The following is a 17,371-nucleotide window of genomic DNA, read 5'->3' on the forward strand; positions in this document are numbered from 1 at the left end:
TCTTGCAATGCAAGACACAATGCTGCGTTTCCACGATACAGACATTGACAGTGTTCACGGAAACAAAACATTTATCAAAATGATCATGTTTTTGAAACACTGTATATCTTTAACTTCTCAATCACTGAGACATGTGCGTAGCCAAATATGTTCCATGGTGCCTTATGTAAACAGGGTTTTAACAGTATTGACTTCTCATTTCTGATATATTCATAATATGGAATTGATTCCTATCAATGCAAAAGACACATGACCCTTCAATAATGGCACTGAGTATATATTTTGCGGTGTGTAGTTTCTTTTGAGCACTAGTTTGTAAACGTTGTGTTTAGCCAATCGCATGGCATAAAATCACTAAGAATATAGTGATGTGGAGTCCATGGATGAAGTTATTCTATGGTAGTCATGCTGATTTGTCATGCATCTTTGATGTGTTATTAAAACGAAGACTGATGACAGCCTGCGTTCCGTGTTCCAGAGACCTGGCGTTTAACAGAATCACAGAGATCCACATGGAGGCCTTCATCCCCCTCAACTCTCTGGAGGACCTGTAAGTAGCCGCCGTACCAAACGTGACCCCTCACCCAAAACCCCAACCCCAACCCCACGAAACAACACAACGCATCTGAGTCTCTCACAACACTCGGGACAATGGTGGCCTTCACCCCCCCACCCCCGTCTCTGGAGGACATGTAAGTAGCAGTCGTACCAAACGTGACAACAACCCAAAACCCAATACCAAAACCCAATACCAAAACCCAAAACCCAAAACCCAAAAACCACGCCGTTTAGTCTGACAGGACACTCGAAGACACGGTTGACCTAGTGGTTTATAGCGCCGTTACAAATGGTAAAGAGGCGAATACTGTAAAAGGTAGTACTCGTTTCCGTGATTGGCGTTCCGCGTTTAGGGGATAAGACAAACACTGGTCGCTTGGAGTCAATCACTGGCAGCTAGGAGTCGCTAGAGACGTTGGCACAGTGTGTGAAACCCTGCCTTTTAGCCGTTTCAAATCCATCTAATTGTTACAATGTATGAGGACAATTCACCTTGTCTTTTGTGCTGTTGCCAGAATATAACTACACGGCGTATAACGGTTCTCACTCAATGTCGAAAACAAGGTGGAGACTGACAGATTCCTTCCCAAAACATCGTTGCCGCCAGCGATGAACTGCAATTACAAGATATCCATTTGGGGAAAAAGAGGGCAAGTCAATTACTGACTCGCTTTGAAGTCGATTTAAAAGCAAAAAAGTGAAACTGGCACCAAACCCCAAAATATGTAGTGTGAGAATTGCAGCTAGACATCACTAATGGCAAACCTTATTAAGGAGAGGACGGTCGGGAAGGAGAGGGTGGATTTGGGGACAGAACAGACAAAATGAGAGATGGTCAGAGCAGGGAGAGAGAGAAGAATCGTAGAGAAGAGAAGGGTCGGGAGAGAGACGGTAGGGTCGGGAAAGGGAAAGTTGAAGGTGGGGAGAGAAGTATCAGAAGGGAGACTTGAGTCGGGGAGTAGAGAAGGATCGGGAAGGGAAGAAAAGTAGGAAAGTTGAGGAAAGAAGGATCGAGTAGGAGGGGGAGAAGGATCGAGAAGCAGAGGGGAGAAGGAGAGAAAGGTCGGAAGGACATTAGGATCGAGACGGAGAGGGGGGTCGAGAAGAAAATGGACCGAAGGCTGGGGCAGAAGGGTGGAAGAATTGAAAAGTCGTGATGTTTAGGGAAGAAGGTCTAGAAAGGGAGTGGATGAAGGGCCGCTAATGTAGAGAAGGGTCGGGAAAGTGAAGGAGTGAAACATCGAGGAGAGGGAGATTCAGTGACAGGTATACAGTACCATCTACTTGTTTCAGAAACGTGGGGAGAATCACATCCCCGTGTTGCCGACGGAAGGACTGAGAAACCTGACAAAGCTGAAGACCTACCACAACACTGAGCTCAGAGAGTTCCCGCCCAAGGAAACATTCCCCAAGATCGAGCTTCTCATCTTGTCATACGCCTATCACTGCTGTGACTTTCTTGAAACTGAGGTGACACAAAATCCACTGGTCGGGGTTTGAATCCCGTTTTCGTCCATATGATGATCTCTGTCTGTGTGTGTGTGTGTGTGTGTGTGTGTGTGTGTGTGTGTGTGTGTGTGTGTGTGTGTGTGTGTGTGTGTGTGTGTGTGTGTATGTGTGGGGGTTGTTGTTGTTGTTTCACACCATACACCATGTAATTAGTGCAGCCTCTGTGTGTGTGTGTGTGTGTGTGTGTGTGTGTGTGTGTGTGTGTGTGTGTTTTGTTTCACACCATACACCACGTAATTAGTGCAGCCAGTGGGATGCACCATTTTACTCGTCTTGAGACCTACGTCTAATGGATACACACTTGTAGATTTCATCCAAGATAAGGGTACCAGTACATTTAGCGACCCATCCAGAACCGGCTTAGAATTGGTATTCAGCAACCGATGTTTGTAATTATAGGTGACCTTCGGATCGGATGCTCATAGGTCTTTGATTGTACCTGCACTGGAAGGTCTTTACACTCCCAAGTCAGTATGTACCCTTGAAGATCCGGGTTAGAATTGGTCTCCAGCAACCCATGCTTGTCGTGTTGTCGTAAGAGGCGACTAACGGGATCGGGTGGTTAGGCTCGCTGACTTGTTTGTCATCATGTCATCGTATCCCAGTTACGTAGATCGATGCTGTTGATCTTTGCGGCGTAAAACTAAACTCACTCACTCACTCTGTTTTTAGTCATACGCCTGCTGTGAGGTTTCACTATGCCTGTTCTCGTGGGTTTTATCTATATCCTTTTCCTGTGGGTCAAGGGACGGTGAGGTAGCCTAGCCGGTGATTCGGGTTCGATTCTCCACATGGGTACAATGTGTGAAGCCCAGTTCTGGTGTCCCCCGCCGTAATATTTCTGTAATATTGCTAAAAGCGACATAAAACTAAACTCACCCACTCCTGTGGGTCAACGGCTACGAGTTGCATCACTTTGGACTGTTCTCACATCAAGCTGATACACCATGATATAAGTGATGTACTGTTCCAAACTGTGTTAAACCCATCTAACTCATTCACTTTGTGTTGTAGACCGACCACAGTCAGGTGGAACTGAAGGAGGACATCGTGTGGCTGAAGACAGGGAACATCAACATGGGAGCGTGGGACCCGACTGACGGCAACAGAACCTTCTGGAACAGCTTGCGTAGGTTCCTCATCCTGTTCTCATTAAGACGTCAATCCACTGCGCTGCATGTTGCTGTGACTTGTGTCCCTTGCCCTTGTCAGGATCCGCTGATAGATTCGCCCCGATTATGTACCATGGTCCAGTTCTGGTTATGTACATCTGTAACGACGACGGGCATGACTCAAAGTTCCAGTGTGTAACAAGTGGGCCAGTGATACCTGACCTGATAGGTTAATCCCAGCTGTGACTTGAACACCCCTAACCCCCATTCCCCAAGACGCAAAATATAAAAAACATTAAATATATAAATTCATAACTAACTAAAGCAAAATAATGGAGGAAAAATGAAAATGGTGTTTTATCAAAACGTAAGGCAAATAATCAACAACAATATTGTGTAATTGATATATATGTGACTGGACTACAATGCATCAATATGTGGACAAGGTACGAGAAGCAGGGGTAAGACTTGGACCTTAGCACTTTATTGCTTGTGAGTGCCAGTCAAATTTGATATAGAAGCATGCTCCCATAACATCATGGGACGTTGTTCATAATATTAACCCCTGATTTTGCTGGTCCAGACTCGATCACCTACAGGTCGCTTTGATGAAACTAGAATATTGTTGAGTGCAGTGAAACAACTAACGCCAGTGATTTCTCATGTTCATTTCACAGACAACAACAACATCTACTTGGGCACCGACGACACCTTCGACGTTGCTCAGTACAGTGATTACGATGTGTGGCCGTATAACGCTTCAATCAACACCGACACCTACCTACAGAACTACAAACCTGAAGAATTCGACTTTGACCTTGGCTTAACGAAACCACCTATCACATGCAAGCCAAAACCAGGTAATATGAAATAATCTTTTTTCAACTCAAAATGTGTAACCCCACGAAGGGCAAGGTTGTGCTTGGCCTTTAAGCACTCCCACGCTTGTCATAAGAGCCTCCGCAAGTCAAAACATTGATTACACAATAGTCTCGTTTCCTGTTGACTGGGTTCCGTCCTATTTGCGCAGCTTAGTACAATAACCAGTCCAGAATTTTGAGGCCAATTCATTTAACAGGATACATAAATATCAATCAGTATTTTTTTATACATCTAAGCACTTGTATATTGCAACACTACGCTCCTTATAATCCTTGCAAACACGTCGTGCAGCATGCTCTGTCGTACAGCGAGCACTGACAAACAGAAACCTCGAAATCGTGGAAATCTCAAAACGAGGGTGTGCCGCTAGGAAAGTTTGGCGGTATGGTACGGACTTGATATTATATCAATCACATTGTGCGTTACAGTCTGTGACGTCTTAGTTAAGGTCATGCTGCCTCAACCTCGCCATAAAATATAGAAATGCGATGTTATTAAAGTTTAAAATAAAAATTCATTTGTAAATACCATTTTCTTATGAAACAAGGAATTGGAATTCAGTGTAACCATAGTTGTTTGGGATGTCTATTTTCACTTTCACACTAAAAAATTCGGATCTGCTGAAAAGGAAGTCATTGTCTGAATAGGTTAATAAGACGTATGTTCGGTTTGCTTGATCGGATGGTCAGCCTCGCTGATTTGATTGCAGCACGTAATCGTATCCCCAATGCGTACATCGATGTCAGTGATGTCAGAACGATATTGTCTGGTCCAGACCACATAATGTTTACGATCAGCCATAAGCTGAAGTGTGATCCTAAACAACAAACAAAAGGCCTGATAGATGTCAATACTCCCGGAGGAAACATCCCTGTTATGCACGTGAGAGCCAACCTGCATCTGCCTCCTGGCGCTAATATCTCTTTGTTTATCTTTATTTGGAGATGAGCATCAGTATGAGGACTGTGGCTCCATAGGCCGTGTGAACTGGCCTTCCTCGACGTAAAAGGCGACCATACAACATTGTCTGTCCGACTGTCCGACTGTCTGACTTGGTAGATTAAGTGTCATCCCGCCACCCCGACATGGATCTTCGCTCATAATATCGATCACTGGATTGTTGCTCCAGACTCATTGTTTACATGCCGCTGTAAACCTGTGAAGATCCGGGTTAGAATTGGTCTTCAGTAAACCATGCTTGTCGTAAGAGGCGACTGACTGGAATGGGTGGTCAGGTTCGCTGACTTGGTTGACACATGTCATCGTATTCCAGTTGCGTAGATCGACGCTCATGCTGTTAATCACTGCAGAAGATCCGGGTTAGAATTGGTCTTCAGTAAACCATGCTTGTCGTAAGAGGCGACTAACTGGAATGGGTGGTCAGGTTCGCTGACTTGGTTGACACATGTCATCGTATTCCAGTTGCGTAGATCGACGCTCATGCTGTTAATCACTGCATTATCTGGTCCAGACTCGATTATTTACAGACCGCCGCCATATAGCTGGGATATTGCTGAGTGCGGCGCCAAACAAAAACCAAATCTCAACGGCAAGAACACAACTCTCTTATGGGCTCTTTCTGTGTTTCAGGTCCGTTCATGCCCTGTGATGACCTGTTTGGGTGGTGGTCACTGAGATGCGGTGTGTGGTTTGTGTTCATGTTGGCCGTGCTGGGCAACGGCGTGGTCCTTTTTGTGTCTGTAACCAGCAGATCCAAGATGGACGTCCCGCGTTTCCTCATCTGTAATTTGGCTTGCGCTGATTTCTTCATGGGGATCTACCTGGGCTTCCTGGCTATAGTGGACGCTTCAACCCTGGGTAAGTTTCATATTGTGGGGCTGTGGGGTAACCTAATGGTTAAGGTGTCTCCACATATGTACAATGTATGTAGCCCATTTCTGACGTATCCCGTAGTTAAAATACTACAATATTGCTAAAAGCGATGTAAAACCAAGGTCTGTTTATGTGTATTTTGTAACTCAGTTGTATTTCTATCCTGAATTGTATTTAGAGCCATTGACTAGTATTACATGTAACGTCATAATACACCACTTGTATAGATAACTGGTCCGTTAAAGTGAAGCCCTTTTCTCTTTCCATCATTTTACCATGAATAATTAATAACTTTAACGTCCGTGCGAGTTCTGCCGCGTCAGATTAAATCTTCTACACGCTGTCGGTACGGTCGATACCCAAGTATTTCTTTACATTACCCTTGATAAAACTTGCTAAAACTTGCTGTCTGAAAGGATAAATTGATATATATAACACTCAATGGAAAGTAAGGGCTAAATAACTGCTAGGCATCCAATACCAGATCGTTTATTATTCTCTGTTTATGTGCGTTTTGTAGCTCACGTAGATACATCACGCAAGGCGTATGTTTTAAATGTTAAAGGGCTAAATAACTGCTCAACATCCAATACCAGATCGTATATTATTCTCTATTTATGTGCGTTTTGTAACTCACGTATATACATCACGCAAGGCGTATGTTTTAAATGTTAAAGGGTTAAATAACTGCTCAACATCCAATACCAGATCGTATATTATTCTCTATTTATGTGCGTTTTGTAACTCACGTATATACATCACGCAAGGCGTATGTTTTAAATGTTAAAGGGCTAAATAACTGCTCAACATCCAATACCAGATCGTATATTATTCTCTATTTATGTGCGTTTTGTAACTCACGTATATACATCACGCAAGGCGTATGTTTTAAATGTTAAAGGGCTAAATAACTGCTCAACATCCAATACCAGATCGTATATTATTCTCTATTTATGTGCGTTTAGTAACTCACGTATATACATAACGCAAGGCGTATGTTTTAAATGTTAAAGGGCTAAATAACTGCTCAACATCCAATACCAGATCGTATATTATTCTCTATTTATGTGCGTTTTGTAACTCACGTATATACATCACGCAAGGCGTATGTTTTAAATGTTAAAGTGCTAAATAACTGCTCAACATCCAATACCAGATCGTATATTATTCTCTGTTTATGTGCGTTTTGTAACTCACGTATATACATAACGCAAGGCGTATGTTTTAAAATGTTAAATAACAACTTCCATTGATTTGGAAGATTTGGAAATTTGATGAAGTGGTAGGGGAAGCTGAAACAGCAGGGTGGTTTTAATTGGTATCATGGTGTGTATTTTCAGGTTATGTGGTTTGGAATTTATTTATATTGGTACTGGTGGGTTATGTAGGATTATATGCGACCTATAAGGCAAGTTATAGAAATATAAGGCCTGGGTGTTATTTAGTGGGCTTAGGAGTGCTTGTAGTGTTAGGTGTGTGTCACTGTCCGGTGAACTCTGGAGCACTCTTCTGTGTTGTTGGTAGTGTTAGGTGTGTGTCACTGTCCGGTGAACTCTGGAGCACTCTTCTGTGTTGTTGGTAGTGTTAGGTGTGTGTCACTGTCCGGTGAACTCTGGAGCACTCTTCTGTATTGTTGGTAGTGTTAGGTGTGTGTCACTGTCCGGTGAACTCTGGAGCACTCTTCTGTGTTGTTGGTAGTGTTAGGTGTGTGTCACTGTCCGGTGAACTCTGGAGCACTCTTCTGTGTTGTTGGTAGTGTTAGGTGTGTGTCACTGTCCGGTGAACTCTGGAGCACTCTTCTGTATTGTTGGTAGTGTTAGGTGTGTGTCACTGTCCGGTGAACTCTGGAGCACTCTTCTGTGTTGTTGGTAGTGTTAGGTGTGTGTCACTGTCCGGTGAACTCTGGAGCACTCTTCTGTTGTTGTTGGTAGTGTTAGGTTGTGTGTCACTGTCCGGTGAACTCTGGAGCACTCTTCTGTGTTGTTGGTAGTGTTAGGTGTGTGTCACTGTCCGGTGAACTCTGGAGCACTCTTCTGTGTTGTTGGTAGTGTTAGGTGTGTGTCACTGTCCGGTGAACTCTGGAGCACTCTTCTGTGTTGTTGGTAGTGTTAGGTGTGTGTCACTGTCCGGTGAACTCTGGAGCACTCTTCTGTATTGTTGGTAGTGTTAGGTGTGTGTCACTGTCCGGTGAACTCTGGAGCACTCTTCTGTGTTGTTGGTAGTGTTAGGTGTGTGTCACTGTCCGGTGAACTCTGGAGCACTCTTCTGTGTTGTTGGTAGTGTTAGTGTTAGGTCCGTGAACTCTGTCTTCTGTGTTGTTGGTAGTGTTAGGTGTCACTCTGGAGAACTCTGGAGCACTCTTCTGTGTTGTTGGTAGTGTTAGGTGTGTGTCACTGTCCGGTGAACTCTGGAGCACTCTTCTGTGTTGTTGGTAGTGTTAGGTGTGTGTCACTGTCCGGTGAACTCTGGAGCACTCTTCTGTGTTGTTGGTAGTGTTAGGTGGTGTCACTGTCCGGTGAACTCTGGAGCACTCTTCTGTGTTGTTGGTAGTGTGTGCAGTGTATATTTGTAAAATTTTTGTGGCCGTGTTTGTTATTTGGTTATCGCCCTGTCAGTATTTTTAGATTTATGGTAGACTTGCAGCATTTGTGGGTTTTTTAGTAGATATTTAAGCAGTATAAATTTGTACTTGTACCGTGTGTTCCCTATATATTTTTGCGTGAACTATATGTTGTCGATTTCCTTTCTCCTTTCACTAGTTCGTCGCAGATACCTGTGGTGGGGCAGACTTTGGTCTTGTTTTCGCAAACATCTGTTACCATGGTTATTTCACAGCAAGTCATATGTCATCAAAACGTTAGTAGTTGCCAATGACTTTAGCTGAGAATACAATATAGTCACTGAAGACATTTTATTGCACTGCTTAACGCAACGTAAATCATATATTGTGTCATAGACACACTGGGAAAGACATAACGTGGAAGGGGTGGTGGGGTAGCCCAGTGGTTAAAGAGTTCGCTCGTCACGCCGAAGACCCAGGTTTGATTCCACCTCATGGGTACAATGTATGAAGCCCATTTCAGGTGTCCCCCGCCGTGATATTGCTGGAATATTGCTAAAAGCAGCGTAAAAGTATAACAACCCACCCACCATTACGTGGAATTGTAACATATCTTATGATTTCTCTGTATGAATTCAACACCCTTATTTCTAAGGAGTGGCAGATTGACTATTGTTTATATTTATTCAATATATACATGCATGCTCAAGATTACAGACTGACTCTTGGCGCAACAGGGGGAATAATTCTCATGTTTGATTCATTAACAATGTTTAATTCATGAAAGGTTTGAGCGTTCCTTCAGTGTCAAAGCTGTGAGCCGCTCCATGTTGAATATATATTTTAATGATTTGAAAAATATGACTCAGCTAGTTTCAACATGTCAGTTGATAATAATATCAACCACTGGTTTGACTTTCCAGAACCCGTTATTGGCAGACCGGTTATAGCCGGAATAAAGTTGGATAGGGCGGTAAACACAATCAATGAAGCCATCGATCACTATTGAAAACCCCCACTTCTCGGCATCCTCATTTTCTTCAAACAAAGAAATCCGTTTTAATTAGACGTAATGTTTCTTTAATGTCCTTTGATCAAGGAAAACACAACCGTTACATTAGCAGGGTCTGTACTTCAACATATTATTATTTGTCAATCTGCAGGTGAATTTAAGAAGCACGCTATCTGGTGGCAGTTGAGTCCTGGCTGCGTTATAGCGGGGTTCCTGGGGGTTCTGTCGAGCGAACTGAGCGTCTTCACCTTGACGGTAATCACCATGGAGAGGTTCTACGCCATCACACACGCTATGCAGCTCAACAAGCGACTCTCTCTGCGACATGCCAGTGAGTACTGGACAAGTCACCATACATTATCATATAACGAGGATACCGGATACCACGCACAAAAGAAAGTGCACCCGTGGGATTATTTTTTTAAAATGAAAAGCACCTTTAATATTTATTTATAATAACATACATCTTGATTGTTACTCACAAGTCACATATATTGTGTATTTGTTGAAAGAAACCTCCAAATATCCTTTACGAATCACGAGCATCGATTAGGCAACTGGGATAAGATGATGTGTCAGCAAAGTCAGCAAGCCTGACCAACCGATCCTGTGAGTCGCCTTTTACAAGCATGGATTTGCCATACATCTCCACATGTATTGCATACGTGAAGATCCGGGTTAGAAACCCATGCTTGTCCTAAGAGGCGACTAACGGGATCAGGTGGTCGGGCTCGCTGACTTGGTTGACACATGTCATCGTATTCCAGTTGCGTAGATTGATGTTCATGCTGTTGATCACTGGATTGTGTGGTCCAGACTCGATTATTTACAGAACGCCGCTATATAGCTGGAATATTGCTGAGTGCGGCGTTAAACAACAGCCCAAACCAAATCACAGATATAGGACTAGTGGTATCAAAGCCGCTGGGTTGAAGATAAGATTTTTAGTTATTTTGGTTCAAAACATCATGCTGGATGTCCTTAAACGTTTTCAAAATTTCTTATCGTTTTTAGACAAAGTCATAACTGGAACAAAAGTGTCAATTGTCTATAGCTGGGTAATTATACAAAACTTACAGGATGATGACTGCTAATATTCCACAGCGAAGACAGGGAAGAACAGTGACCTGTTTGTAACATTCGGCAAAACAGAGGATTGGATGGTCACTATGGTTGGTAGATACAGACCTGCCGCCGGTTTATGGGTGTGTTGATCCTTGTCTATGTACAGGTCGCCTTGATGCAGCAGTGATGTTGGTTGCTATGGTGATCATTATGGTTGGTAGATATAGACCTGCCGCCGGTTTATGGGTGTGTTGATGCTTGTCTATGTACAGGTCTCCTTGATGCAGCATTGATGTTGGTTACTATGGTGATCACTATGGTTGGTAGATACAGTAGACCTACTGCCGGTTTATGGGTGTGTTGATGCTCGACTATGTACAGGTTGCCTTGATGCAGCATTGATGTTGGTTACTATGGTGATCACTATGGTTGGTAGATACAGTAGACCTGCCGCCGGTTTATGGGTGTGTTGATGCTCGTCTATGTACAGTTCGTCTTGATGCAGCAGTGATGTTGGTTACTATGGTGATTACTATGGTTGGTAGATACAGTAGACCTACTGCCGGTTTATGGGTGTGTTGATGCTCGACTATGTACAGGTCGCCTTGATGCAGCATTGATGTTGGTTACTATGGTGATCACTATGGTTGGTAGATACAGTAGACCTACTGCCGGTTTATGGGTGTGTTGATGCTCGACTAGCCGGTTTATGGGTGTGTTGATGCTCGACTATGTACAGGTCGCCTTGATGCAGCATTGATGTTGGTTACTATGGTGATCACTATGGTTGGTAGATACAGTAGACCTACTGCCGGTTTATGGGTGTGTTGATGCTCGACTATGTACAGTCGCCTCGATGTAGCAGTGATGTCGGTTACTATGGTGATCACTATGGTTGGTAGATACAGTAGACCTACTGCCGGTTTATGGGTGTGTTGATGCTCGACTATGTACAGGTCGCCTTGATGCAGCATTGATGTTGGTTACTATGGTGATCACTATGGTTGGTAGATACAGACCTACCGCCGGTTTATGGGTGTGTTGATGCTCGACTATGTACAGGTCGCCTCGATGTATCAGTGATGTCGGTTACTATGGTGATCACTATGGTTGGTAGATACAGTAGACCTGCCGCCGGTTAATGGGTGTGTTGATGCTCGACTATGTACAGGTCGCCTCGATGTAGCAGTGATGTTGGTTACTATGGTGATCACTATGGTTGGTAGATACAGTAGACCTGCCGCCGGTTTATGGGTGTGTTGATGCTCGACTATGTACAGGTCGCCTTGATGCAGCATTGATGTTGGTTACTATGGTGATCACTATGGTTGGTAGATACAATAGACCTACTGCCGGTTTATGGGTGTGTTGATGCTCGACTATGTACAGGTCGCCTTGATGCAGCATTGATGTTGGTTACTATGGTGATCACTATGGTTGGTAGATACAATAGACCTACTGCCGGTTTATGGGTGTTTTGATGCTCGACTATGTACAGTCGCCTCGATGTAGCAGTGATGTTGGTTACTATGGTGATCACTATGGTTGGTAGAAACAATAGACCTACTGCCGGTTTATGGGTGTGTTGATGCTCGACTATGTACAGGTCGCCTCGATGTAGCAGTGATGTCGGTTACTATGGTGATCACTATGGTTGGTAGATACAATAGACCTACTGCCGGTTTATGGGTGTGTTGATGCTCGACTATGTACAGGTCGCCTCGATGTAGCAGTGATGTTGGTTACTATGGTGATCACTATGGTTGGTAGATACAATAGACCTACCGCCGGTTTATGGGTGTGTTGATGCTCGACTATGTACAGGTCGCCTCGATGTAGCAGTGATGTTGGTTACTATGGTGATCACTCCATCTTCTTTCTAGGTTACATCATGCTTGTTGGATGGTGTTTCTCCATCCTGATCGCCAGCTTGCCCATCTTCGGCATCAGTGACTTCAGGAAGTTTGCAGTGTGTCTGCCGTTTGAGATCAGCGGAGTCGTGTCTAAGGGTTTGTATATACTTGTATACCTACTTTAAAACATCCCCTAAGCGACCCAGGTAGGAACAGGTTACACTCACTACTGGTCCATTTAGAGGCGACTACATAGGACCACTTTGTCAAATTCTTGTGTAAACTCCATCAGAAAGACAGATTGGACCCTAGACTGAATACAATTTGATACTTAAATTTACTACACACACACACACACACACACATATATATATATATATATACTGTATTTCCTTTTTATCAAGTTCAAAATTCGGACAAAGTAATACGAATTTTAAAAGAACACTACTTCATAGACAAGTTAAAACCAATGCTAAACCATTGCAAGCTGTGACCTTGTCGCTCTAGATTGTTGTCGGTATTGTGACGACACAATATATATGTAATGACGTCATACTGTAACTGCTACAATCCCGATTGCCCACATGGGTACAATGTGTGAAGCCCTCACTCGCTCACTCACTCACTCACTCACCAACCCACCCACCCAACCCACACACTCACACATTCACCTACCCACCCACTCACTCACCCAAACACCCACTCACTCACTCACTAACTCATCACTCTTCGGTAACCGATCAGGGCGTTATACTTCCTCTCTGCAACAGTTCCAGATAAGATTCATGCATAAACTAGGCTTGATTGTTTTTAGACAGACGTAATTTACTCAAGGATGATACAATGTTTTGCCCGTTTTGAACAAATATATCCTTTTAATGTTTCTTGAAGACATTGCAAAATGTCCTAGGGTTGCACTCACGGAATAATGCGGTCATAACAAACCCAGTTCAACCTTTACCGCAATAATGTTTGGAAGTATCACATGAAAACTTCAGTAAACATGTTTGAATTTGTAACGTATTATCCTTATATACATATGGGGAAAAACACCGAATATCCACACAATTACCATAAACTGTAGTAGTGCATGACTTTACATAATTATTACTGTTCACTTTCAATACTGCCTATTATTAAGGCGAGAGTTTTCATATGTTTCACAAGACTATTTATGGCAAAAAAATGGTCATCGGTGTTTACGTAACTGTGTTTGGAGCCAATCTAGGCACCAAATATGGTATTGTATTTCGGCCCATGGAATGGAGAAACATTGAAAAGCGACTGTTTAAAGTTGTTTCTCTGTAGTATACGCCTTTTAGATTTTCATCTGTATTGGAACATTCATCCCTTCAGTCCATTCTCTAGGAAACTCACGAAGTGAGAGTATGAGCAACGGGGAGAGTTCTATGGAGATGCATCTTCTTTATTGTTAATAAATATTTATTGTTGATAAATATTTCCAATATCCTCTGGGTTCAGTTCTTCACGGGTTTCCTTTTTGAAATCCTCCATTTGTCCTTGTGCATCATTTTCTTTTTCTTATTATTTTCAGTTCTGTTTTTGTATTAGTTGTCAGGTTTCTATTAAAGGTCCAAATTCAAATAATTTGATTTTCTGATCTGCAGTCGTCATTAATAAGTGAGTGAGTTTAGTTTTACGCCGCTGTTAGCAATATTCCAGCAATATCACGGCGGGGGACACCAGAAATGGGTTCCAAACATTCTACGTATACCCCTGTGGGGAATCGAACCCAGTTCTTCGGCGTGACGAGCGACGCTTTAACCACAAGGCTACCCCACCGCCCCCAGATCAGCCAATCAGATTTAAGAATGCTTTCTTGGTTATAATGCAGCACGTGTTTGAAGTGTGATGTCCTTTTGGTAATCTCGTCAGTATTTCCGGTCCCTCCGATCATGCTTCTAGGCTAGTCAGCTTCCTACTTGTGCTGTTTTGCTACCCGAGGGCGGTGGGGTAGCCTAGTGGTTAAAGCGTCCGCTGAAGACCCGGGTTCAATTCCCCGCATGGGTGTGAATGTACAATAGAATGTGTGAAGTCCCCCGCCGTAATATTGTTGGAATATTGCTAAAAGCGACGTGAAACCATAGTCTCACTCACTCACTCACTCTGATTAGATCACTGAACAATTATGACTGAACTTTTGAATTATGTGAAACTCACATTTGTAACAGCCATTTCATTTTTATTTTTATTGTGAAATTAATTTCCCTTTCCACACACAACATTGATCACTTGTGTTATATGTGTCTCAGACTGGGTTATTCACTGAACATTGCTAAACGTAGCGTTGATCAACCCACGAAGGTCAAGGCTAACGTTCTGTTGTCTTTTTCTGTTCAGGATATGTCTGCTTCATCATGATATTCAACGGCATCTCCTTCTTCATCATCCTGAGCTGCTACTTCATCATGTATCTCTCCATCCGCGACTCCCAGGCTTGGAACTCCAACGACATGCGAGTGGCAAAGAGGATGGCTCTTCTCGTCTTCACCGACTTCGTCTGCTGGGCACCGATCGCCTTCCTCTCCTTAGCAGCGGCCTTCGGGAAAAACCTCATCCATTTAAACGAGGCAAAGGTCCTCACCATCTTTATCCTTCCTCTCAACAGCTGTGCAAACCCCTTCCTGTACGCCATCTTTACGAAACAGTTCAAGAAGGACTGTGTTCTTTTGTGTCGACGTCTGGAGGATTCATCCATAGCTCGCCACTTCTCCAGAGTGAGCAACAGACATGGAAGCTCCTGGGTGCCCTCGAGACGTCCTTCAGGGCTGAACAGTCTAGTTCCAGGGGAGAAGCGGGGCAGTAACAGCAACTCAATGAGCATCGGGAGCCAGTATGGTGGCTTAATCAACTACCACTCCGAGTCCAACAATGTCAAGAGCGACTCGGAGAGGAGTGAATGTGATAACAAACAGAACACTAAGCCATTTTCAGCCAAGGATTGCCCCTACTGCAAATGCCGAAGCGTTAAGGGCCATAAGACCAAGAGAAACAATAAGAAAAATGTTGAACACAGGAAGCATGGTTCTGGCAGAACTGATGCCGACTCTCACATCATCCTGCACCAAGAGTTTTGTTCCAAGGACAAGATGGATGATCTGAACTGCACCACAGAGTCATACTTGACGTACGATGAAGAGGACAATCACCACCGGGCAGTTTGGATCAAGCAGTCAGGGACTGTGTGTGTTGATGCTTCGTGTTCATGTTACGCTCAAAAGACCGTTCCTCCGCTCAAAGGGCAGATAACTCTTCCAGTTGTCGCTTTTCAAGGTCATCAAGAAAAAGTCAGTTTTCATTCTCACCGATCCAAAAGTCAGAAAAAGACACTCTGGACGCAAAACATCCCTTGTTGTAGTACCGAGTCGAGTCCTATAGATACAGACAAGCATTGTGACTATGATGCGGTTCTCATGCCAGAAAACTCCAATGGGTCATCAGACAGGTGTATGCAGTGCTGTAGCGGAGTGTCCACTAATTCCCGATCCAAATCCGCGGGAGTCTGTGTGGAAAAGCTAACCCAGTCACAGTTTGACATCCAGCTGGTGATAGAGGACGGGTCGCACATGCGCAGTTCGTCTAAAAAGAGACGGAAATCGGAAGAGGAAAAACACGGCGAAGCCGCCGAATCTAGTTTTGTTGAACTCAAAGCCAAACCGTCTTGTCCCGTAATGGAACAACAAGAACAAACTGGTGATACTTTGTGTGTTAGAAAACGTAAAAAAGAAAAGATAGACAAAAATGTGCATCTTAGGTTTTTCACACAGTCTCTTGCAGAACACGATTTTATTCAGTCATCGGTGGGGCGGTCCAACAGTCTTGTTGAGCTGACACAGCCACAACTCACCGACCTGTACCGACCCCCCTGTAAGAGACTAAGCCTGACCCCGGGGCAGGAGGGATACATGCTGCTTAATAACACTAACAGAGACTCGGCATTCGTGGACGACGACGACGAATATTATGCAGACGGTAACTTTTTTGACCGGAAGTCCCGGAAGTACGATTCCGGTTTGGTGAAGCGCCGCCAGACGGCGGATGACGCGGCTGAAGAAGAGGAAACAGCGCAGTTATTGTTTAGTTCGACTGATAAAGTCTTAGGCAGCAATGAGAGTGAAGCACTTAAAAGCTCTGTACAAAATGTGTCAAGTTTAAAGAGCTGTGATAAAGAAAGCGGTTTCGTATCGGAGCTGTAGACAGAATTCCAGTTCTTTTACTGGATGAATGACGGTTTCAAACCGAAATAACAGAACGATATATATATTGATACAAGTACACACTTGGACAAAAATGAGCACCGGTTAGTGTTCCTAGATATTTCTATATATAAAAATCACATTGTATGGTTTTCTGCTGCTATGTATTTGTTTATGTTTACAAAGTATTGAACTTCAGAAACAGAACCCGTTTTCCTAATGACATATTTTGTGACATACCGATACAATATGTATTTGACTAGCCTTTTTTGCCTTGTGTCATATCACGACTTCGTACGTGACAGATTTACTGTTCGTAAGTTTCTTTGAGTAATATACGAAAGTAAAGGAGTTCTCCCAACTTCTGAATGCCTTTAATAGAAGGGGAGCTCAACTTTTGTCAAGGTGTATATATCTTACACAGGTGCGTGGAATCGAAATGTGACCGCGTCCCAATGGTTCGAATCCTAGATTCAACTCCTGTATGATTTGGCTTGTTGGCAAAAGCCCTTTGTCGACGATTCAACTCCTTGGATTTCAACGGTGAAATTTGAACTGAAACATATGTTAAAATTTGCACTGCATCCAAGTCCCAAACCCACTTTGGCCGTATGGACATCGTGTTTGAACGAGATGGATACTGTAATGTTGTGCCAACACTTTACACTGCCATATGGCTCTGAACGTAACGTTTCAAAAGGTGATTCAAGACGTGGAAGTCTCATGGTAATGGAGAAGGATAATCATTTAGCTGGGACTTGAATAATATA

The 17,371-nt window shown here is 43.5% G+C and overlaps 1 protein-coding gene across 1 annotated transcript in view; it reads left to right on the forward strand.

The window, feature by feature from the left end:
• Positions 1-16,755, forward strand: part of LOC124256150 (leucine-rich repeat-containing G-protein coupled receptor 5-like) — a 185,267-nt gene extending 168,512 nt beyond the window's left edge. The window contains exons 15-23 of the mRNA XM_046690107.1: positions 479-550; positions 1,166-1,208; positions 1,852-2,028; positions 3,082-3,196; positions 3,857-4,039; positions 5,652-5,879; positions 9,618-9,797; positions 12,415-12,540; positions 14,746-16,755. Coding sequence (XP_046546063.1) covers positions 479-550; positions 1,166-1,208; positions 1,852-2,028; positions 3,082-3,196; positions 3,857-4,039; positions 5,652-5,879; positions 9,618-9,797; positions 12,415-12,540; positions 14,746-16,601 — 2,980 coding nt within the window. The 3' untranslated portion in view covers positions 16,602-16,755. The remainder of the gene's footprint in view (positions 1-478; positions 551-1,165; positions 1,209-1,851; positions 2,029-3,081; positions 3,197-3,856; positions 4,040-5,651; positions 5,880-9,617; positions 9,798-12,414; positions 12,541-14,745) is intronic.
• The last annotated feature ends 616 nt before the right edge of the window (positions 16,756-17,371 follow it).

Source organism: Haliotis rubra, unplaced genomic scaffold (genome assembly GCF_003918875.1).
Source record: "Haliotis rubra isolate DU_JTF1 unplaced genomic scaffold, ASM391887v1 Scf62, whole genome shotgun sequence".
NCBI lineage: Eukaryota > Metazoa > Mollusca > Gastropoda > Lepetellida > Haliotidae > Haliotis > Haliotis rubra.